At 35.0% G+C, this 23,469-nt stretch overlaps 1 protein-coding gene across 1 annotated transcript; it reads right to left on the bottom strand.

Moving 5' to 3' along the window:
* Positions 1-1,653: 1,653 nt before the first annotated feature.
* On the bottom strand, positions 1,654-18,568 carry CAVIN2 (caveolae associated protein 2). Its single transcript, XM_074302821.1, has 2 exons — positions 17,732-18,568; positions 1,654-5,250 (listed from the first exon to the last, which is right to left on the bottom strand). Exons 1-2 carry the CDS (start codon positions 18,227-18,229, stop codon positions 4,465-4,467), a joined length of 1,284 nt encoding a protein of 427 aa, XP_074158922.1. The 5' UTR covers positions 18,230-18,568; the 3' UTR covers positions 1,654-4,464.
* Between the last annotated feature and the right edge of the window lie 4,901 nt (positions 18,569-23,469).

Below are 23,469 nucleotides of genomic sequence, written 5' to 3'. Positions count from 1 at the left end.
TTTCTGGGTCAGATGAACCTTAGCATATATGCATCCTAGAGGACTAGGGCTATACCAGTCAAATTAATTTTCATAGGTTCATAGAAACCTGTCTTCTATGTAGATTCAGCTGAAGTTCAAACCTTTTTAGTTTGAAGCAAAAAAAACTGTTTTTGCTATTTGTTTGCTTGGAATGAAGATTTTCCTGTTAGAGTACATTTTTATTTTTTTTTTTATTTGAATCAATAACTTTTAGTTAGCTCCTTTGTACTTAAGTGCGACTTGCAGCCCGGCACAAACTTATTTTAGAGTATGAGTTCTAGGTCTGGTTAATTGGCCTTTTACAATCTTACTCTAGTCTAGTTTTCCATATTTGTTTCAGATTATTCCTTTCAATCCATTCTATATTCTGTAAGACTGCTATACATGCTATTTTTTGTCCAGTACTTCCCATTTCCTGTCTTTCTTTCTGTGTTTTTACTAAGGCTCTCCCTATTCATGGAATGTGTTTACCTATCTATCTTTACCTCTTAGCCTTCTTGATTCCATTCAAATCTCTTCCCTTGGACCACTCCTTCCAAGAAGCCTTTCCTGAATTTTATTAGTTTGTTTGTTTTTTCTCCTTCCTCAAATGATCATGTATATATTTACCCATTTCATGTTGCATCCTCTAAACCTTTTTGTCCAAAGCCGGTTATAAGTTTTTTGCAAACAGGGACAATTTTGTGGTTTGCCTGTTTCCCTATAACTTAGAAAAGTGTCATTCACTTAGCAAGTGCTTAATACAAGCTTTTTAGGTTTGATTGCATTAGAAATTTTGGTGAAAAGTGCTCAGTTCAGTGCCCTAACTATGGGTACACAGTTTGGAATGTGGAATTTTAGGGACTTTGTAGCTTCACCCAATTGGTAAATAATTCAGAAGTAATATAGAATGAATAATTTTCAATCCAACCAGTTGCTACTTCGAATCCCTAGAGAACACATGTGTTTTCAAGCAATTATTTGATCTAATTCTATGTTTTATTACACTGGATTTTAATACTTAGGAGACTCAAGAGATAATGGATTCTATTTCCTGAAAAAACTGGGAAAAAAATACCCTGGCACAATTTTCCACGTTGTACTTATTGACATCTAGTTTACAGGAACAAATGGAATAGGCATTTCTGAAAGGGAAATGTAAACATGACATTAGATTTTGGTGCCCCAATTTCATGGCTACTGGGAGCTGACAACAACTCCATAAAGGTTAAACATGTGTGTTTTGGACTGTCAGTAAAATTAAGTCTTCTACCAAGAGCATGGCACTGTAGAAGACAAAGGTTTATCTATGTGAATAAATTGAATGTACAGCTCAATACATTTATGTTTGTAGAACTCTTTAAGGCATTATAAAGTCTGGTGAATTACAATAAAAATGCAGATGGAGCTATCAGAATCATCAAGCTGCCTGCTTGTATTCCGAGACTCTCCTGAGCTGGCTAGGTGATGTCAGGAAAGTTAAACTTGAAAAATGAGGCTTGGTTTCTAAATGAGATCAGGGGAAAAGGAAGGAAAGTTCATAGGAGAAATTAAGACTGAAACAATCAACATTATTGGTCTATTTATCATGGAGACTAAAAATCATATATTTCTGCCGTATCTAAAATTGCTGTCAAAAAATTCAAATTGTTGGACACTTAAAAAATTTGTTTATTTACCCTTTAATAAATCTGCTGTTAGTACAACTTTTCAGTATTTGAAATTATATTGTTGCTAATACAAAATAGGAATCTACCTCTATGCTTCTTGCTAGCAAAATGTCCATTAAAGATTGCCTTTCTAAGATGCTCTCAGAAGAAGATTCTAATTCCTTTTTCTTGTCATAGTGAACGGTTATAATGACTTCTGAGAATTCAGGATGCCACCTGTTTTGAGGAATCAGGGAAAAATGCAAAAAAAAAAATTGGTTTAAAAATTCACAGCTAGTCCTTAATGTGTGTGTGTGTGTGTATACATATATATACATATAAAGAATTTCTTTACTCTCTCCAAATGAGAGTTGATTACTGATTTTATTGGCATTTTTTTCAAGGAAATTAATGGTACTTTTTAGCCATTGTTTTCTTTTCATATTTTCCTCTTTCCACCTTTATTGTCTTCTTGGAATTGGCTTTTCTTTTTTGTTGTGATTGTACATATGAAATACTCAAAAATCATATTGTAGTATCATAATTTTAGAGTTAGGTTATCAAAGGTCACCTAGCACAATATTGAACAGATGAGAAACTGAGACCCTGGGAGGTTGAAGCGAGTTGTCCAGAATCAATAATCAGTAAAAAGTGGTAGATCTGAGATTTGAATCTGATTCTTCTGTTTTCACATCCAATGTTCCTTCCATTACAACACGTCCCAGAAAACAGTTAATATTTGCACATTTGAAAGAATGAGAGCCATTTATCTCTTCAGATTTATCTTTACAATGGGCAAGATTTGTGTGTTCAGATTTACTCGTACTAGCAGATATTTGGGTTTTTGTACATTAATATTAATATCCCTTGCCACTGAAGTCTTACTGTGATTTGTCATTAAGGAACAGGGTGACACTTCTTGAAAATAATATCAGTAAAGTGGAGGTATTGACAGGCCCCATCAAGACGACAGAACTTCCAGTGCATGTCAATAGGCCTGGCAATTGATGGTATGCCTATTTTCTGCAATTCAGGCCAGCTTAGATGAAGAAGTCCTTCACCACATGGTTGACTACAGCTGCTGTTGATTTTCATCCATGACAACTCCTGGAAGACTTTTTTTTTTTTTTTCTGACCCAAATTGGGAGAGTGTTGAAAATTGCATCCATGGGCAGAGTTCCCTTGCTGACTGACTCACACATTCTCAAAATGTTGAAACGTTGAAGTATGTAATCTAGGAGTCTCTATTTGGGAGATGGTGGAACGGGAGGGAAGAAAGGGGAAAGGCAATTCCTCATATAACTTACTGGTGGCATGGAATTTTCTTTCTTTAAATAGTTGTCATTAAGCTATTTATGATGTAATATTTTTCTCATCACATCAGCATTTCTCATTGCAAAACACTTCTAGAGAAAGCAACCCTTTGGCACAGTTTAAGTCAGGACTGAATCTATAATATGTTTGCATTAAAAAGCATATAAACATCATTGTGCTTCAAGACTATAAACATTGGTTATATTTTTTTGTAAATTAATCTCTAAGTGAACTATATTCTGGAATGCAATTAATATTCTGCACAGAAAAGGGATAGTTAATTTAACCCAATCTCATTCTATACACTTCCAGTGTCTGATCTTGAACTATTTGAAAACCTAAATTCTGTAATAGTAAGACATAGGTGGCTTCAACATGGAAATTATAAAATGAAGTCAAAGGAAGATATTTTCTTGGCAAAACTCTGCATCTATTGATTGGTATTTGCTGTTCCCTAAGTCATTTCATCTTTAACTAGAACATGTTCTCTTGAGTTTCCTCAGAGAAACATTTAAAGCTTATTATCGTCATTAAGAAAACATTACATTCTTGTTACTTTTTCTGCTTTAATACTGTACAAATTATGTATCTACTTTATTATTTTCAAAATAGCTGCTGACACAATATTTCAAGGATGCTATTTACTAAAATACTATTCTAGGATATAAGAAAGTATTAAATTGGTGCTATTTAAGGAATGAATTAGTAAGGTTAGCACTAGAAGCATTTCCCCCATCTCTTTGTATTTTTTTCCTTCCTCTTTCTTTCATTCTCTGTTCTCTTTCCTACTTCGATTTATCTTGCTATCACTTTTCCTCTGTCCCCCTTTTTTACTCTTTTGCCTTGGCTCATTAGGCCTGTCTACTTATCTCTTTCTCTGTCTCTTTCTTTTTGATGACTTCTTCATTTATAATATAGTACAGTGCTTTTTTCAAAAAGTGAATATCATATTCTAACTTCTGTCCTCTGCAAATGCTTTAGGTTTCAATGAAACCTAAGTAAAATGCACATATATCTACACATATACCTACTGAAACAATCAGTAATTCACAGTTAGCATTAAGTACGGGAAATCAAATTCTGTTAACATTAGATACATGCTACATTATTCACTTAAGTATGAAATTATTGTAGGGGAGAAAACATTAAATCATAGATTTCATGACTAGTATCCCAAGCATCTGGTGGTTTCTCTAAACCAAACTAATTAGCTCTCCCTCCCCCGAATTGCTTTCTTTCTTTCTTTTTAAATTAGTGCTTAGAGAAATTCTATATGAATGGAGTCAACTACAAAGAGAGTTAAAGAATCAGAACACAGATAGTAGTAAGTCTTGGTCATTCTGGATGATGCTCCTATGAAATAAATTATTACAGCAAAGGAAATAACAGATAACAAAGTGAATCGATAACACTGGAAATAGGCAGCAATTTGTTCATAGCCTTTGGTTATTCACGTAACTAAACCTTATGGGAGGTGAAGACTTGAAAGAAAGCTGAGAAGTTATGCTGTTTGGTCTATTTGGAGAACTGCAGGTTGGGCTTGCTCTTCATCAGACTGTTCTTCCTCTCCAATGGTGAGTCTGTAGTGTTCATCATGGTTCTTTTGAGAGTATTCCTGGGCCATTTCAAACTCTTCATCTTCCACAATGGACAGCTCAATGTTCTTAGTTGCAGGGTTGCTGTCTCTTGTGACAGACTTCTCCTGAACATCTTTAGCTGTATTCTCTTCCTGCTGATCTGTAGGGAAAGATGCTTCTGAAGGGGCCTCAGTGAAAGAACTTGCTTCATTCTCAGTCAGGGCCTGCTCACTGGCTGATGTGTCTACTGGCTTGGTCTCTTCTTCAGTGGGACCTTCTCCTTCATGATCTTTCTTTCGACCAAAAGTCAGGGGAGATACTTTGAAAGGAGAGCTTTTCCCTGACGATGTTTTCTGGTGGTTGGTGGTGAAAGATTTCTTAATCTTCTCCCTCCTCTCCGCAGATACAATCTTTGTGCCTAACTTGTTCATCTTCTTCTCAATATTTTGGCGAGAAAAGGCTTTCTTGAGACTATCCACTTTCTTAAGGCTTGATCTTTTTATTTTCTCTGCCCTACTTTCTTCTACCTTTTCTTCAGTACTATCTTCCAGGGCATCCTCTTCATTAGGCATTTCATCATCTGATGACAGATTCACTGTATGCAAGGTCTCTTCCAGGGACTTGTTTTCATCCACAGACTCTTCCTTTCCTTCAGTTATGCTGGGAACAGGCTCTTTTGCAAACACACTGGTAGGAATCTCATTTTCTTCCTGGAAAAAAAGAAGTTGATAATAAACATTTCATAGTCAATGCCATACACACTTTGCAAATGGTGTTCACTACTGAACCATGTTATTATTTTTTGACAACTGATGTAAGCCATGTCTTTTTTTTTCTGTTGCATCAATATACACAGACCTCAAAAGGTCATTCTAAACTCACTGAACTATTGTCCTCTGCCCAGTGAGTGGAAATGCTGCCATATTCATAGGATGAGATTATGGATTCAGAGCTCAAGGGACCAATTATCTGAACTATCATCCCCATTTTATAAAAGAGGAAACTGAGGCCCAAAGAAGTTAGACAGGTAGTGAGAGTGACAGAATTGAGAGGATTAGAACAGCAAATGATTAGTAACTCTGTCTTGTTATTTAATTCTGGAGTTCCCTTTCTATTCAATTGTCAGTCTAGTCCAATTTCTGTCTTTTGATAAAATTTCATTGAATTGTGAGAACTGAGAAAAAAAAAAAACTTAAGGCACTACTTGAACTTAGCCCTGTGTAGCTGGGAAACTAGACTATCTCTTTTTGCTATTTAGAGATCTTTAACCAAGAGCCTAGGTTAGGCTAACCAGAAATCTGTCTGAACCAAAGACTGATGCAAGGAGTTTTCTCATTATCATAGCTCTCAAATAACTGATATGCGTGTTATCTAAAAACTGCCCTCTATCAATTAGTTGTTTCCATGTTATAGACACTTTGGAGAGTGGGATATCTGTGGTTTCAGGGAATTGTACCTGTTCCCTTTCCTATCCCAACTTGGAAAGTCCCTAATCTTTCATCTGATTAGCAATCAGATCAGCTACAGTTGTATTGTCTTCCTTTTAATCAATTGGCTTCATTTAATTGTTTTAATGTATAAAAGTTTACTTCTTCCTGTATTAGAGGTTCAGATCTAAGCTGGAAATGAGACTGGTCATGGTTTGTTGGGCAATCATCACACATTGTTTAATAAATCAATATGTCATCCCATCTTTCAAATATAAGTAGAACAAATGAAATTTGAATCCAGCTTCCAAACCAGTGCTATTTTCACTGTAGGACACTACTGGATAATGGATCTGTATCCAAGTGAGATTGACATATATTATTCTTAGAATATTTGGAAATAAGAGCTGACCATGATAGCTTCATCATTTATGTACTTAAGTACAGAACATATGTTTGCTATGTGGGAAAAAAGTAATGTTATAGTAGGAGTCCTGGACCGAGTTCCCAAAGTTCTACCTGGTTCTTCCATTAGATATATTAATTAGATTAGTCATTAATTGTATATGTTAGTACCATTAATTAGATATGATTTTGCATTCAGCACAATATCTGCCACATGGTAATGTTTATTGTTTATTGACTGACTGACTGATATGTGACTTGGAGAAATTGCATATCAGTGTTTTTCAACTGTAAAACTATTAAAACTATTTTTTACTTTCAATATTCTATGTCCATGGACATGGAAACAATTCATTTTAATTTAATTTATATCTCCAGAAGAACTTAACAAAATAGGTCAATTTACTTTATTATAATTTAAAATATATTTAGTTAATAAAGTGGCTGGTTCACTAGTAAATATATTTAACTTTTTGTCAAAAATAAGATCACAAATAAAACCTGACATTTATTAATTTATTAATCTGCTCTTTAAAATAACTTAATTTTTTCCTTTAAATGCATGATACAACTTTTAAAATATCTAGGCAGACTTAGGACAATTCTCTTGTGATAGCTCTATTATATCTCACTTTTGAATAGAAAGGTAAGATAAAAAGATCACATTAGGAGAATGGGATTCACACATCATTTATGTGAAGCAGTTAGTTGGTATAGTGGATAGAGTATGGGGCTTAGAGTCAGGAAGATCTGAGTTCAAATACTCCCTCAAATACTTTACTAGCTATGTGACTTTAAGCAATGTCTCTTGGCCTTATTTCATTATTTATAAAATGAGGATGATAATAGCAACTACATCACAGAGTTATTAAGAGGATCAAGTGAAAGAACATATGTAGAGTGTTTTTCAAACTTTAAAGCACTAAGTAAAAATGCTAGCTACTTGGGGTGAGAATGGAATCGCCTTCTGAAATATTTGATACAGAGACCAGAAGAGAAAAGCTATTACGTTAGACTGACTAACTGATCTGATGATCTGGAAGTTTTGGAAGACAGATTTCAGAGTCATAAAAGTTCCTGGGGAATTGTGGTTTTGGAGAAATGACCTAGCAAAGGCAGAAGACATTATGGCATCAACTAGAGATCCCATTGTAAGGATATTAATGTAAATAATCAGAGAGCTCTGGCTTTCTTAGGGTTAAGAATAAATTAGTAAGAGAGCTGAGAATGATGCTTAGGGGCCTGGATGTCAATAAAGGAAGATGCTATGGGTAAGTATTTCTCTGTGATGTAAGCAGAAATCTAAGCAGTGGGTTATAAATATCTTCTCTAACCAGTTTAGCTGTATCTGCATCCTTGAGTTTATTAAGTCAATACTTTCTCTTCTTTCACTTCCAACAAAATCATTGCTATCCAAATTTTGCTTTTATAAAGAAGAAAAACACTTGGTCTTGCTTTCTGCTCTTCTCAATGTACATTTTGCAAGACTAGATATAAAATGCAAGAAGAGTTTATGGTAGATTTTTCAACTTTCAACTTTTCTGTCCTTTTCATTGTCTTTCTTCTGCTTTAAGGGAACTGATTGGCTTGGCACTTTTGGAATTATTCATGTAATATCAACTAACTGTGGGATAGAGGCAGGAGGAAAATAATTCAACTTTTCTGGAAGGGAAAAGGGCAAGTTATACCACAGCTCTTTGATGCTAACTATAAAAATAAATTGAAGGAGAACAGAGATAATCCAGAAAGAATTGGATGTGTTTCTGAAAGGAAGATATGTATACTTGGCAAACATTGGCCACTGCAAGTATTTTGTTATGACTATGGCCTCTGTGTGTGTTCTGCTTATATAGATCAGTGTTGATTTGGTCACTTTTTGAGGTTATTGCAATGATAAATTTGTTTTACTCTGTGAGAGAGAGAGGCTTCAAAATATTTCATTTCAAAGCAGAGAAAATATTGATATCTTTTCCAAATGATTTGAGTCATCTTGGATAGCCTTTTTGTTTTCTTTCCTCTCAATTCTACATATTGCTCTTCTCTAGGTTTTAATAACTAGTAGGCATAGTTTTTAAGTTTGCAATGATTGCTAAGGTGGGTGGGAGATAATATTTTGGGCTTCAAATAGCAGGTAAAATAGAAAAAAATATTTAATGCCTATTATTTATAAGGTATTGTGATATAAGAGCACTCAATCCTCACAAAAGTCCTGGGAGGGAGGTGTCATTATCATACTTATTTTACATTTGAGGCAAACTGAGGCAAAAAGAGGTTAAGTGACTTGTCCAGAGTCACAAAGCTAGGAATGGGCTGAGTTTTAGGTCTTTCTATCTATAGGCTCACCACTCCTTATCTAGCTGCTTCTAGATTGGTCCTGTTTTGTTTTTTCTTCTGCCCAATGGAAAAAAAGGGCTTCCTGTTCACTCAGGATTTCAGTCTTTAGAGAATTGTCCCAAGATTCCCCCTTCTTTGGAGCTCTCCATTATCATCCTATTAATGCCATTCCAGTGTAATTACTTCTCTGTGTTGCTTCACAATTTCCCCAGGTTTTAGCAAATAAAATAATTATATACATATAAATATACATACATACACACATATGTATACAAATACATATACACATAGTCACAGACAAATATATATATATATACATTAGTTTATAAAAAATTAGATTAATTCAGGAGATAATTGAATATTTTGGCTCTGATACTTCCTAGCTGTATGACCATGAATAAGTCACCTTAATCTGTGAAATGATGGTATAAAACCTGTATAACTATCTTAAAGGGAGGTTGTAAAGATCCAATGAGATTATATATATATATATATATATATACATATATATATATATATATATATATATATATATATATATATATTCTGCTTTGTAAATTTTAAATGTCCATATAAAGGTCAGCTATTATTATTCATTTCTGACTGATATTTCAGTAGTGCTTTTAACCTTGCCAAGGATTTTACACTATGTCATTTAAATCCCATATCACTTTGGTGAGACAGGTACTATGTATCATTAGTCTCATTGTACAAATCTGGAAAGTGAGGCTCAGCAAATTTAAGTGACATGCCACTGCCATGGCTAGCAAGTGGAATTTGATTCATTTGAACCCAGGACTTTGGCACTCTATAAATTAAACCACCCTGCTTCATCAATTCTTACTAGACTTTTTAACTATTGCAAATTTCCTCAAATATAAGCAGAGTATGTGACTGTCTTAAGAGAGCACTTAAGGCAGCAGCTTAGAGGGGTCTCAGAGGTCCATGAAGCAGCCAGTCAATTGGTTGCCAGATTAATTTTCAAAGAGATTTTGGGTTTTCATTTGTTGCTGCTGTGGCTACTGACCTTCATCCTTCATGAGGATCCTTGTTTTGTGACTTTTGTTTTTTTGTTTTTCCAAATAAAGAGAGAATTAAACTACATTTCAAGAATGTATGAAAGGTGTACTTGAAGTATGAAAGCTAAAAAGAATGGAAAGTACTCTTGATAAGTAGCATTTTAACTTCCACTTTAGCTCCTTTGCTCTTTTCATTGATTTACTTGAACTAATAGCCTTAACCACACATGCCAATGAGTGTTCACCTAATTAGAGCTGGCTCAAACTCTGGGTCTTCTCCTTGAGTTGAATCCCATTGGAGGCAAACCATGATTAAAGATATGCACAGATATGTGTAATCACAGTCATTCTATGACTAGCTTTGGAAAATTGAATCCATAGTTTGATATTTTAAAAATTAGATAATTTGTTGAGAGCCAGGAGTGCTACTTTCTGCAATGGGCCATGTGATCCTTGGGGAATGATTTAAACTTTTTCTCCCATTTGCTACATTCCTTCTATGGATGGTATGTTGCCCATGGGGGATTTGAGAACTATAGTTTTATGCCTAGAATGCTACTGGTATTTAGTGATCTGCAAATACTGTTCCAAAAAATGGTAACAAAATAATGCTCATTTGTTATATTGAATTCAATTTAATGAACTTGTATCATTTAACCCCTGTCTTTTTAAAGCAACATGTAGTCGAAAGAAGTCTGGCTGTAGAGTAAGAAAGGTCCACATTCTATGCCTATTTTTCATACATTTAGACTGAGTGACTATAAGCAAGAATCTTTATATCTCAGTACTACAATCAGCTTTCTAGGACTACATAGGTTGTAGAAAAGTTGGTGGTCCGTTTTGGTAGAAAGAGCTACAACTTAAGAGTTCTCCAATAATAAAGTTATATCTGCATTCTGTCTAACTCCTAAAATGTGCAAGATATCAGACATGTAAATATGAAAAAAGACCCACAATCTCATTCTGAAAGAATCTATTATCTGCTATTTGCTTGATTTCTTTTAAAATGTTTATAGATTTTTTTCTAACTTGTTTTTTTTTTCCCCCTTTGGATCCATAGCAGCTGTCACAAAACCTTGTATCTACTTTGTGCAAAATATCAGACATATAAATATGAAAAAAGACCCACAATCTCATCTTCAAGGAATCTATTATCTGCTATTTGCTTGGTTTCTTTTAAAATGTTTATAGATTTTTTTTCTAGCTTGTTTTTATTTTTTTTCCTTTGGATCCATAGCAGCTATCACAAAATCTTGCACAAAGTAGAGTCTTAACAAATATTCATTAAATTAAATTGAACCAGGGGAAGCTAGCTGGTACAGTGCATAGAGCCCTGGACCTGAAGTCAGGAGACCCTGAGTTCAAATCTGACCCCAGACACTTATCACTTACTAGCTGTGTGACATCCTGGGCAAGTCACTTAACCCCAATTGCCTCGAAATAAATAAATAAATGAATTAAATTGAATCAAGGTGTGGATTACAGAGAGGATAAAGCTATTGGTCAGGATCTTACTCATCCCTTAGAGAACTAAATATAAAATTAGTTACATTGTAATACAACATTCATTGATTTTTGTTCAGTTGTCTTTCATCTTTTAGAGAATTGAAATTTCATTACATTTTGGTTTTGTCCTTCACTTTTTAAGGTCATTTGTTAAATACTTTGCTGCATTAAAAATAATTCACGTTGATTATGTAAAATTCAAATATATTGAATCATTTTAATAATAATAATAATAATAGCTAATAATACCACAATAAGGCTGGCAAAATCTTTTATATATATTATTTTATTTAATTCTTGGCAATATTATTACCATCTCCATTTTGCAGATCAGGAAACTGAGGAAAGAAGATTAAATATATTACCAGCTCATGGTCATTGAGCTAGTACATGTCTGGGGCTTTATTCAAATTCAGGCAGTATTTCTGATAGAAATATACTCCTCTTTGTATTGTTTCACCTATTCCAAATAGAAAAGCGTAATAATAATAACTAACATTTTACAGTTGAGGAAACTGAGGCAAACAATTGTCCAGGGTCACAAAATTAGTAAATATCTCAAACCATATTTGAACTATCCTATCCACAGGCCCACTACATACTACCTCAGTCCATCACAATGAAACATTACACTCTGCTTTGTTTTTATTTGACAATTCAAATATGCTTTTTATTATTAATACATTTACTTTCTTCAAGTCATAGCAGTTTTCCTGGCCCTAATTCCTCATCTAAATAATGATGTCCATCCAGAACCAGGAGGAATAACAGAGTGGACCTAGATGATTTCTGGGGTCATTTTCCACAGAAATATCCTGATTCTGTGTTATAATAAATATTATATTTACTTCAATTAAGTAAATATAATAGATTAACTCCTATGGTAAAACTAATAATTGATTTTATCTTTCGTGCAATAGCTAATATTATGGCAAGTAGAGTGGATAGAGTGCCAGGCCTGAAATCAGGAAGAATCATCTTCCTGAGTTCAGGTTTGGCCTCAGACATTTACTAGACTCTAAGCAAATCATTTCACCCTGTCTGCCTCAGTTTCCTCATCTGTAAAATGAGCTAGAGAAGGAAATTGCCAAAAAACAAAGGACTGAGATTAATTTTAAAAGATTGCATCCAAGTTTCTTGCATTTGAGAGAATGTAATATCACTTTCTGGAGTGGATCAACTATAATCAGTTACTTATTTAAAGAGTTGGCATTCAATAAATGTAATAATAACAGTGAGAACTATTGTTTTGTTGAGCTTAGAAATGAAAAGATTATCCAGTATTGTCAGGCTTAAAATCCTATTACACAAATGTTGATCAATGAGATACAATCTTCTAGGGGTGGGACATAGAGAGGTATTTACATGACTGAATTTTTCTTTCAATTACTTGTGTTAATGTAAGAATTTTAGAGGATGTCACTTGGATGGAGAGGACATAATTTTCTAAAAAATCGATTTTTGAAAAGTCTATAGTTAAAAGTTTCAAAGTTTATAGTAATTTGCCTAAAATTTGATCTTATATACTAATACAAAATAATGAATATTTCAATATACTTAAGAGAAAGGATATTTGTTTCTCAATTTTTTTCACAATGTTCCTATTGCAAATAACTAGAAATTATTCTCTTCTTTTTCTTAATATCATAATTTTATGAACATATAAATGTGAATTTTCTGTTAATTATCGAGTTTTTTCCTGTACTTGAAAACATTTAAAATATACTTTTCTTTTAGAAAAAGAATTATTTCCATAAGCTTAAATTGACAACTTTTAGTGATTCAGTTTAATACAGGCTTTTCTTTAGTTTTTCTAATTAAAAATGAAGTAATTTCATTTTATAGATTTTGAATAAACTTGTCTAGAGATATACCTTGTGTGAATTTGCTAGTAATCAGACTATACAGAAAAAAATAATATGCTCTCTCTTTTGTATTTGAATCTCAGTCATCAATTTAGAGGTGGTAATAATTGTAAAGTCATACTAGTGCAACCACTTTATTTTACAGGTGAGAAAAGAGAGGGCTTGAGAGGTAAAGTGACTTGTGTAAGTCATGCAGATAGTAAATAGCAGAGCTGAGATTCAAAGCCAGATGCTTTGATTCTAAATACAATGTCCTTTCTACTGCACCACATTGTCTCTTCACTGGGAGTTTATTTATGTTGCATGTGTGTGGGTGTACACTTATATATGTATAAGTGTGTGTGCATCTATGTATGTATTAACACATACATAGATAAATAGTGGGCTATTCCCAAGAAAGAGGAACACTATCCAAATTTAACCTATTTTTAAATAATTTCATTGTTTAAGAATGAAATGTTATTTAAGAAACACAAAGCTATGATTTCCTAGGATAAAAAAAATTAACCTTTTACAAGTATATTTTGGAATTTGCTTTTAGTGAAGTTTCTGAGTCTCTATAGTTACAGCAGGACTTCACAAATGATCAATTTAATGGTAACATTAGTGATTTTGAATTTATTTGAAAGACATGGATTTTTCTTTTTTGACTCTTTTCTTTCATTTGCATATTGAGTTCTTTTCTTAAACCAGAAAATTTGGGAGTTTGGAATTGGGAAGGGAGAGGGTAGAACCAGGAAAAATAATACCATCAAATTTGAGTGCTTTATAAATGACAAAAATCACAAACCAAATGAAAATGCAAGATTTTATTTGATGGATTAAGCCTTTTAAAATAAACACATTTGGGGAAGCTAAGTAGTGTAGTCAATAGAGCACCAGCCCTGAAGTCAGGAGAACCTGAGTTCACTTAACACTTCCTAATTGTGTGACCCTGGGCAAGTCACTTAACCACAATTACCTTAGCAAAAAAATATATAATAATAATAATAATAATAATAAATACATTTGCGGTTTCATTTTTGTAGCTATAATATATCCCCTTACCCCCATGTTCTGTCTAGAGCCTTCTTTGTTCTCTCTATACTCTTGGTGATTTCATTAGTTTTTTTTGGATTTGATTATCTTCTTTATTCATATGCCTTGATGCATAAATCAAGTGATAATCTTTAAAATACTCCTTAATACATAAATCAAGTGATAATCTCTCTCCTGAGCTTCAGTTCTGCATCACTAATTATCTGCTAATTGATTATCTATTAGATGTCTTCATTTGGATAGCCTATGGACATCTGAATCTCAACATATTCAAACTAGAACTCATTATCTTTTCTAATTCTCATGCTGTACAAAAGTCTTTCCTCAGTGTCCCCTTTCCCCCATCTCCAGAACCAGTGTTCTTTCTCATCTTTAATTATCTTGTCTTTATCTGTATTGGTGCTGTTCCTCAGTAGAATGTATGCTTGCTACAAGTACAGACTTTCACTTTTAACATATATTTCTAGCACCTGGCATAGTGCTAGAATTAATCAATGTGTGTGTGTTGTTTCTATGTCAGAACCATGTAGAGATTCAACTACCCTATATCATGTTTTGAACACTTCATCAGCTGGGGTGGTCCCAGAATTTTGCAACAAATGAGTGTATGTAGATCATCTTGACAGATGCTAATTCCAGCAAGATAACATTAGTACAAAGCATGGTCTTGAGAGGAGATAAAAAAGTCCAAACTAAATAAGAAACACCCCATAAGAATGAATGTCTGGAGATCCTAGGCAGGGTGTGTTCACCCCTTCACTTAAGGACCTTACTATTGACAATGTGAAAGGCAACTGGGATTTCTGAGTGTAAAAAACTCAGACCCATTGAATCTCCTGTGGCACAGTTCCTATCCCAGAATCCCTGGTTTGAAGAGAGAACATATTGAGAGGCAACCTGGGCTTCTTTGTCATATGACTTAAGATTTTCATCTTATCTCAGCAATTAACTTGATGTGATCTAAGTCACTTGATCTTTTTAAAGCTTAGCTATTAAACAAGAATGTTATTCAAGGAGAAGTCTAATTCTGAAGCCTCTGAAAGGAAGGGCCCTTTTCATCTAAAGAGGTTGTTTAATTTGTAATTATCAGAGGGTCTTTGGGAGTTTTTCTTGTTCAAAGCTCTGAAATGGTTTCTTTAGTTGAAAGTCAAGATTGTATAAAGGGGCTACATCCTGTCACTCTGACACCCTTAAAGTAAATTTGCCTTGGACTTTGGCATGGGAGTTGGAGAGAAGGGAAGGTCTTTCTTTTCAAGGTAACCAAGTATCCAGGTTTGAAATGGCCAGCCTATACTGGGTCCCTTTAAATTTAGCCTTGGGCTGTGGGCCCCAATGTAGTTCCTACTCAATGTGAAGTATTTTAAGCACTTCAGACTGCTATTTCACACCTGTCACTCTAATGTGACAAGTGCCAGGAAATTGTGCCAGGGCCAGAGCAACATCCCAAACCTGTTTTAGACAGCTCAGCAATTTCCCTTTCATGGTATCTTTTGTGATTCTCCTGTGCTATTAAATAATCTTGCTTCCTCAGAAGCCTTCTTGGACTGGGAATGGGTTATGTAGTCCAGGGAAATGTGACTTTTCTCTGCTAAGTAAATGCATTGTGTTTTCCCAATTGAGAGATGGGATAGAGCGTAATCTCAGCTTCACACTACGGAAAGGGAATTTCCTTGGATGACTCAAACATAAATGGGTCTGTGCATGTTTGGCTTTGTTTAGAGATCCAGATTTAATTTTATAAATGCCACAGGAGCTGAGATTTCTAATATCTTTGGGGGGTAATAAAGAAAGGATTTCACATGGCTTAAGAAGGGCCTAGTTAACAGTATCTGTTTCAATTCATCAGATACATGAAAAGTTATTTCATTTGCATTAAAAGCTGAAAAGTTTCTGGTCTGAAAAAAAGCCTGTAAGGCACAGGAAGATATCTTCTGCCCAGGGCTTTACAATCCTAAACTGCAATTTGGGGAGGACAATGAGCACCGAGATGGAGTCTTTCCTTTTATGAAGGGAAGAAGAATTGGGTTTCTCTCTGGCAGAGCTCACTCATTTAGAGGAGGAAAGCTCCCTTGGTTTAAATCCAATTTTCAATGTCTCTCTATAGTGATGAAGGCTCTGCCTGTGTGCATTTCACAATCAGACTGTGATAGCTTCCCTCTAGAACAGTTTTGAAATCCCTCCTTATTAACACAGTCAAAACTAGACAGCCCTGAGGCTCGGGTGGCATTGACTCTAGTTGGCTGTGTGCTGTCTGTGTTTAGTGAGGCTGAAGAACTTCCAACACTGGGCAGGGCAGCCCCTGGATCATAAATGCGCACTTCCAGATAATATCACATGCCCAAACTCTCCCTTCCCAAATAGTCATTTCCTCAAATAATGGAGTCATTTATGAAGGTGCAGAGTTTTTTGTTGTGATCCTCCCCTCCCATACAGTTTTCCTTCAAAGGCTTTGCTTTGAAGGGTCTATATGTCAATAGATTGACTATTGTATGAGTGTGCTTGACTTTTATTTTAAATTGTTGTTTGGTAGATCTGACCAATGAATTGGACATCCAGTGTCTGCAAAGAGTTGTGCTCTTCATTGTCAAAAGGTCATTTACTAAAAAAGGGAAACAGTACAATTGCCCAGGCTATTAACAAAACTCAAAGGAAAATGAAGAGTTTGGGGGAGGGAGAGGGATTGAGTTTGTATGTTAGTTTTGAAAAAAACAAAAAATAAAACCAGATACTTTAATGGGAACACAGTTCTTGATAATCTGGGCTCCTATCTCAAACCTCAAATCAGTGTCATGTTTTCAGTGAGAAGTTGGAACAATTGTAGGAATTTGTCTTGATAAAAATTCCCTGAATATCTTTCAGAATCAAGGCTCTCTTTCCTTCTCATTTACTTTTCATAGCTGCAACAGGAAATACTAATAGACAATTGAATTTCTCTTGATTAACTTATACACTCCCAAAATGTAGCAAATACTTTCTGGTTTTTACTTTCAGACTTAGACTTAGTATTTGCCAGACTGGATTGGCCCAGAGCTAAGCAGTAAGGCACACACGTACAGACCTGGGAAAATCAAGTTCCTGTGGACAGATTGTACATTAGGTTACTGAAGGGCAACAAAGGACAGCGTGTGTGTGTGTGTGTGTGTGTGTGTGTGTGTGTGTGTGTATGTAGAAACAGAGAGACAGAGACAGAGACAAAGAGATGGAGACAGGTATTTCAGATAGGTAGGACTGATGTAAAAAAACCGATAATCTATACATGAATGCATATCAGAATAATGTATTACAGAAGAAATGGTTATTGCAATGGAAGAAACATGGAGTTTGGAGCTAAAAGAGGTAGGCTCAGATTTTAGCTGCTTCTGTCAGACACTACCTGGTTACTTTATTTCTCTAACTATAAACTCAATTTCCACCTACAGAATGGTAGGAAGGAGTTGAATTTAATTAGCCTTAAGATTACGTCCAGACCTAAAAACCTGTTGTACTATAGAAAAGCCTCTAAATAATTTGCCCAAGTACAGTGCTCATGTGTACATGTATGTATGGTGTGTGAACACATGGCGTGCATAGGGGTGAATGAACACAAGAGGCACTAACCTGAAAGATGAGCACTTTAAAGTGGTTTCTCTTCAGGAGCTGGGCATGATTGCTCTCAAGTCTTTTCACCTGGGCACACTGGCGCTCCATGCGCTCCTTGACTTCTCGGGTGTGAGCACTGACTTTGCGGGATTTCTCCAGGAGTTTGCTGACAGTATTGCTTGTGGATGTCTGGTACTTGGATAGCTTGGTGAGGTCATTCTGGATGCCCTTGACAGAGCCCTCCAAGTTGATCTGCCGTTGTTCCATTTTGTGCTGGTTTTCCTGCACCGTGTCCAGCATATTCACCAGCTTGTCCAGGAGGGTAAGCACTGTGACAGCATTCACCTGGGAACTCTCCCGGATCGAGTCATCTGTGGTCATACAATTCAGGCTGGGACTTGGGGTGGATGATGGCACTGGACTGGCATTTGATGCCTTCTCCTGGTGTAGCAGCATGTCTGGGCCAGGGTTATCTCTAGCCTGGAACTTTTCAGCTTGCACAGCATCCTCTCCCATGTTAGGAACAGTAAAATGTTTCTTTCCTGCAAACAGGAACTCCTTGGTCTGCTGGTCAGCACTACCCTGAAAGGTAGGCACAAAGTAAATGTCTTCTGGTTGAGCTGAGCTGCTGTTCAGAGCAGTACCCTTTCAGGACTGGCAGAGGTACAAGCAGGCAACAATTGGCTAAACTCTGATCATGGAAACTACATTCCAGCTGCTCTTAAAGCCCCTACTCCACCCAGTGGGAGGTGAAAGCTAGAACACTCCAAAATCTACTCAGTTTTTTAGATACACACAAACACTTCCCATCTCCTTCCTCTTCTGCACAAGTAACTTTGCCTGCAGGATTACTTTGATTTCCTTCCCCCCCCCCCCCTTTAATAAGCAGAATGCCATATTTCAATTGTGACTTCATCTAAAGGCGGAGAAAACATTTTGACTTGGCCCTGTTCCATGGGCTGCAATTGGCTGAAACCAGTAAACTTTTCACTGGCTGCTATGCTACGGATGCAACACAGAGCCGGTGTTTTTTTCCTGGATACAAATTATTGTAACGGAAAGTATTGTTTGCATTAGCCCTAGAATGATCTAATGAGTTTCTGGAGGGATGTTTCCTACTGAGATAGGAAAGAGTTTTCAGGCTACCTTGAAGTTCATTTGGTTCAGGAATGTTTTCTTTGGGAGCTCCCCAGTGACAGTGGTAACCCTGTGAATGAGAAGACAAATGGTACCATTCTTCTTCTTCTTCTCCTTACAGCTGTGAAGGCAAGCCGAGTTGGGGAGAGATCAGACTTCAGTGATCTTAAAATCAATAAGGCTGCTGTTGTGGAAATTTGTCAGTTATTATTCTGTGAAGAATAACAGTAGATTCTTGGATCATTGTGTCTTTGTATAGATTTATTCGTGGAAAAGACAGGCATATTTGAAAAAGGAGTAGAAAATAAAGCATAGCATTCAGTCAGAAAGTCAGATTTGAATCTTGCTTTTGGAACTTACTAGTGACTTAACTCTGGACCAGTCATAAATTTACTTTCTCCTAGCTTCAGTTTGCTCATCTATACAATGGGTTAACTATACTTATTACATTGTACCCACAGGATTATGTGAGGAATTATATTAATATGTAAGTTATTTTGCAAACTTTATAGCTATATATAAATGTTAATTTACACTTTCCATTCGGAGAATAACTGAATTTCAGAGTGGGAAGGGATGTTAAAGATAATGAGTCTAACACACATCTAAACTAAAATCCCCTCTTACTACGAAACCTCATAACATGTATGCATTCAATTTTTGCTTGAAAATTTCCAGTGAGGAAGAAGGAAACCAGTATAATTCTAGATATTTTGCCTTTCTAGACATTTTGTTGCACTGATTGAAGGCTGTAATTGGAAGTTTTTCCTTATTTCCAGCAGAAATTTGCCACTTTGCACCTTCTACCCATTGCTTCAAGTTTTGTCCTCTGGGGCCCAGCAGAACAAGTTTATTCTCTCTTCCATGTGAGTGACAACCTGTCATATACTTGAAGACAACTATCATGTTTTCCCCTAAGGCTTTTCTTCTCCAGACTAATATGCCCAATTTCTCCAACAAATTTTCATATGGCATGAACTTCATATTGCTTGATCTTTGAGATTCTTTGTCATATTGGTTGCCTTCCTCCAGCTTATTAATGACTTTTTAAAAAATGTGGCACCTAGAAAATAATGTAATTCTCTATATGTGGTTTGATCAAGGTACAGGGAACAGTAGGTCCCTTTCCTTATTCCTGCATGCTAGGTCTCTAAGTGATACAGTCTTAGCTCCCATGAGCCTTCTTGGTTACTATACTGAACTGATGACTCTTAGTGAGTTTGCAGTCCACCAGAAGCCCCAGATAATTCCAAACCCTGCCTTGTATTAGCTAAATATCCAATTTTATTTTAATACATTTCTATAAATGCCAAACACTGAAAATAATTTATGGGCAACATAATAGCCCTAAAAAGCATATTTATTAAAAAAAAAAAGATATGTTATCTGAGATTCTTAGCTGCCAATGAAATGAAGTGATATACATTTTGAAATAATAATGATAGCCAATAATTATGTAGTGCTTTGAAGCTGACAAAGCATTTTACATTCGATGTTCACAACAATTTTGTTAGATGAGTCCTATTATTATGGTCTAGGTGGCCCAGTGGGTAGAGTGCTGGTCCTAGGAAGACTCATCTTCCTGAGTTCAAATCTGGCCTCAACCACTTTTTAGCTGTGTGACTCTGGGCAAGTTACTTAATCTTGTTTACTTTTGTTTCCTCATGAACAACCATTGTAGTATCTTTGCCAAGAAAAACCTAAATAAAGTCATGGAGATTTGGAAATGACTGAAGAACAACAAAAAATTATGATCCTCATTTTACAAGAATAAACTGAAGCATTGAGAAGTTGTATGACTTGCCCAGGGTTACACAGCTTGCAAACATCTGAGTCAAAATTAAAACTCAGGTCTTCTTGATTCCAAGGCTAATCCTCTAGCCATTATGTCACATAAGAATTCTTGTGACTATACCTTGAATCTTATTTTTCTCAAACTACTTTCACTGTTCTTAAATACTACTACTTGTAATACTTAAATTTGCTATTATGTATCATGCAGGACAAATCTAGGAACATTATTTATATATCACTTTCCTCATCTGTGAAAAGAACAATTTAAACTACATCAATGTTTCTTAACCCAAATTAGACTTTTATTTCTCCCAAGGGCATTTGCAATCTAGTAGAGAACTCTTAAAGATTTGGAAGCCTTAAAATCCCAAAGGAATCAGTCTCACATCAAAGTACTAAAGAGGGACTAAGCCAACAGGAGATTTCTTTTTTTAAGATTTTAGTGTCTTTTCACACTCCCTCAAATCAATCCACACAGGCAGTTACCTATTTGGCCTCCACATAAAGCCAGCTCTTGGGAAATCAAATGGATGGTTAGGACAGAAATGGGGGTAAAGTCGTTGAAGTCCAATTTCCAGACTCTTTCTTTAGATTAGTGTCTTATAAAATATCACTGGTGAAAGGACTAAGAAAGGATAACTAGTCCCTATTTCCCAGAAGCATCATAGTTACTTGTATTTTTCCACTTCTCATGTAGGTCTCCTTTCCCCAGATATCACATTTTGAGGAAAAAATATCAAGTTCTATAAGCTTCAGTGTCCTCCTATATAAAGTGAGGGGATTGGACTAAATGAATTCTAACTCTGAATCTATAGTTTCCAATCTTTGATTCCTTCTTCATATATTTTCTCCTTATAGTGGAAAAATGTAATTGTTCACATCTTTTCTAAAAGATTTTTTCTAAAGATTTGGAAACTCAATTCATTTCATTTCAATTGAATTCAACAATTATTTTATGTCTATTATGTGCTAGGCTCTGCATTAGATGCTGAAGATACAAAAAAAAAAAAAAAGGAAAATGTTATTTGTTCTTGGGGAGTTCACATAATTAGAAAGAGTTTTTGAAGGCAGAAGAATTATGCTCTTTGATGATAGGAATTTTAAAAAAAGAAAAAAAAGTTTAAATACTATTTATACCAAAAAAAAAAAAACACCTCAAAAAAACCCTATTCCCTTGACTAGGTTCTGTGTATTCTGCCTATATCAGCCTAAGGTCAACTTGACTTGATAATTAGGCAAGCTAGTGGCATAGTGGATCGAGGGCTGGAACTGGAATCAGTAATACCTAAATTCAAATATGATCTTAGACATTTTCTAGCTGTATGATACTGGGCAAGTCACTTAATCTCTGTTTGCCTCAGTTTTATAATCTGCAAATGGAAATGATAACAACACCTATCTTCCAAAGTTATGAGTGTAAAAGGAAATATTTGTAAAGTGCTTTGCGAAGCTTAAAAAAACTTTATAAATGCTAGTTATTTTTAGAATTCCTTCTCTCTATTTTATCTACTAAAAAGAGTAGATGAAAAAATTTTATCTAAGAATGCCATTATACCTAATTATTTAAGACAGAGTAACTGACTTTTTATTCTAACCTTAAAGATCTACAATGAGAAGATTCTGTAGTCTCCTTCCCAATTCTATGCTAATGTTTAGTATTGTCATTGTTATTAAAAACCCATATTTATATAACATTTTAAGGTTTGCAAAGAGTGTGTGTGTGTGTGTGTGTGTGTGTGTGTGTGTGTGTGTGTGTGTGTGTATATATATATATATATATATATATACATGTATATATATGTATGCATGTATATCCAAAATCTAGGCCTCATGAGAAGAACCATGTTCTATAAGCATCATGGCTATTATTATTCTCACAAGGAAACTGAAACAGAGACTATAAGTGTCTGGTCCATAGTCACACAGTTCATTAGTGTTAGAGATTCTATACCAAGACTTACTAGCTCTTTACAGCTGGAGTATTAGACAAAAAAAGCCTAGTCCTTAAACACTATTCCCTGTCCAGGAAGAGGTCTTTTCAGACCAGGCAATCAAATTTGACTTTTATTACTCTCTGAAAGGAATCAAATTGCATTTTATTTTCCCTTTATATTATAATCTAGATTCTTTCATATGAAGCATGGACTAGACAATAGTACTAGACAACAGTACTTCTTTAATCTCTTAGTTAGGAGACTTACCTTTCATTACGTCAGAATGTAGTGTGCTTTGGAATTTGATATCTAATATAGTGTCTTAATGTAGCATCATAGCATATATAAATGTAATTGACTTCAAGAGATTATTCTATCCCAGCTTTTTTTTTTTTCATATCAGGCAAAACTACACTTCAACTCTCTTCAATAGCTTGGTAGTTATATATTTTTAAGTTTCTAGGGGAAAATTTCCATAGCTACATCAGGTAAGAAGTCTCTGTACAAAAATATCATTATAGGTTTGGTAAAAATCTCTAATTATATTTGATTTAGAGTTTTGCTTGTTGTTTTTGTGTGCACATATATGATTTAGTCCATTAGATTGCCAATTCCTTGAGGGCAGGTATTGTATTATAATTTATTTTGGCATTTCACTCAATCTCTACTATAATGCCTTGTATATGCTAGTCATTTAGTGTTGAATGAATGAGAATGCTTTGTTATGATCCTATGATTACAATATTCTCCTGATTTACTGTCCAAAAGGAAATGAAGTTAGTTTGGCATGCCTTGCTCTTAATGAATGATAGTAACTTTTTGTTTGAAGCATGAAATGTTTGATTATTTATGTTTGATTCATATGTTTGATAATCTAGTCTAGAATTTTGT

The sequence above is a fragment of the Sminthopsis crassicaudata genome, chromosome 3 (genome assembly GCF_048593235.1).
Source record: "Sminthopsis crassicaudata isolate SCR6 chromosome 3, ASM4859323v1, whole genome shotgun sequence".
NCBI lineage: Eukaryota > Metazoa > Chordata > Mammalia > Dasyuromorphia > Dasyuridae > Sminthopsis > Sminthopsis crassicaudata.
This window is presented reverse-complemented; position numbering and strand designations above follow the sequence as displayed.

Coding starts and splice junctions, on each gene's coding strand:
- CAVIN2 (XM_074302821.1), bottom strand. CDS start 18,229: ATGGGAGAGGATGCTGTGCAAGCTGAAAAGTTCCAGGCTAGAGATAAC. Junction 5,251..17,731: donor TTAAAGTGCTCATCTTTCAG/GTTAGTGCCTCT, acceptor CTTTTTTTCCAG/GAAGAAAATGAGATTCCTAC.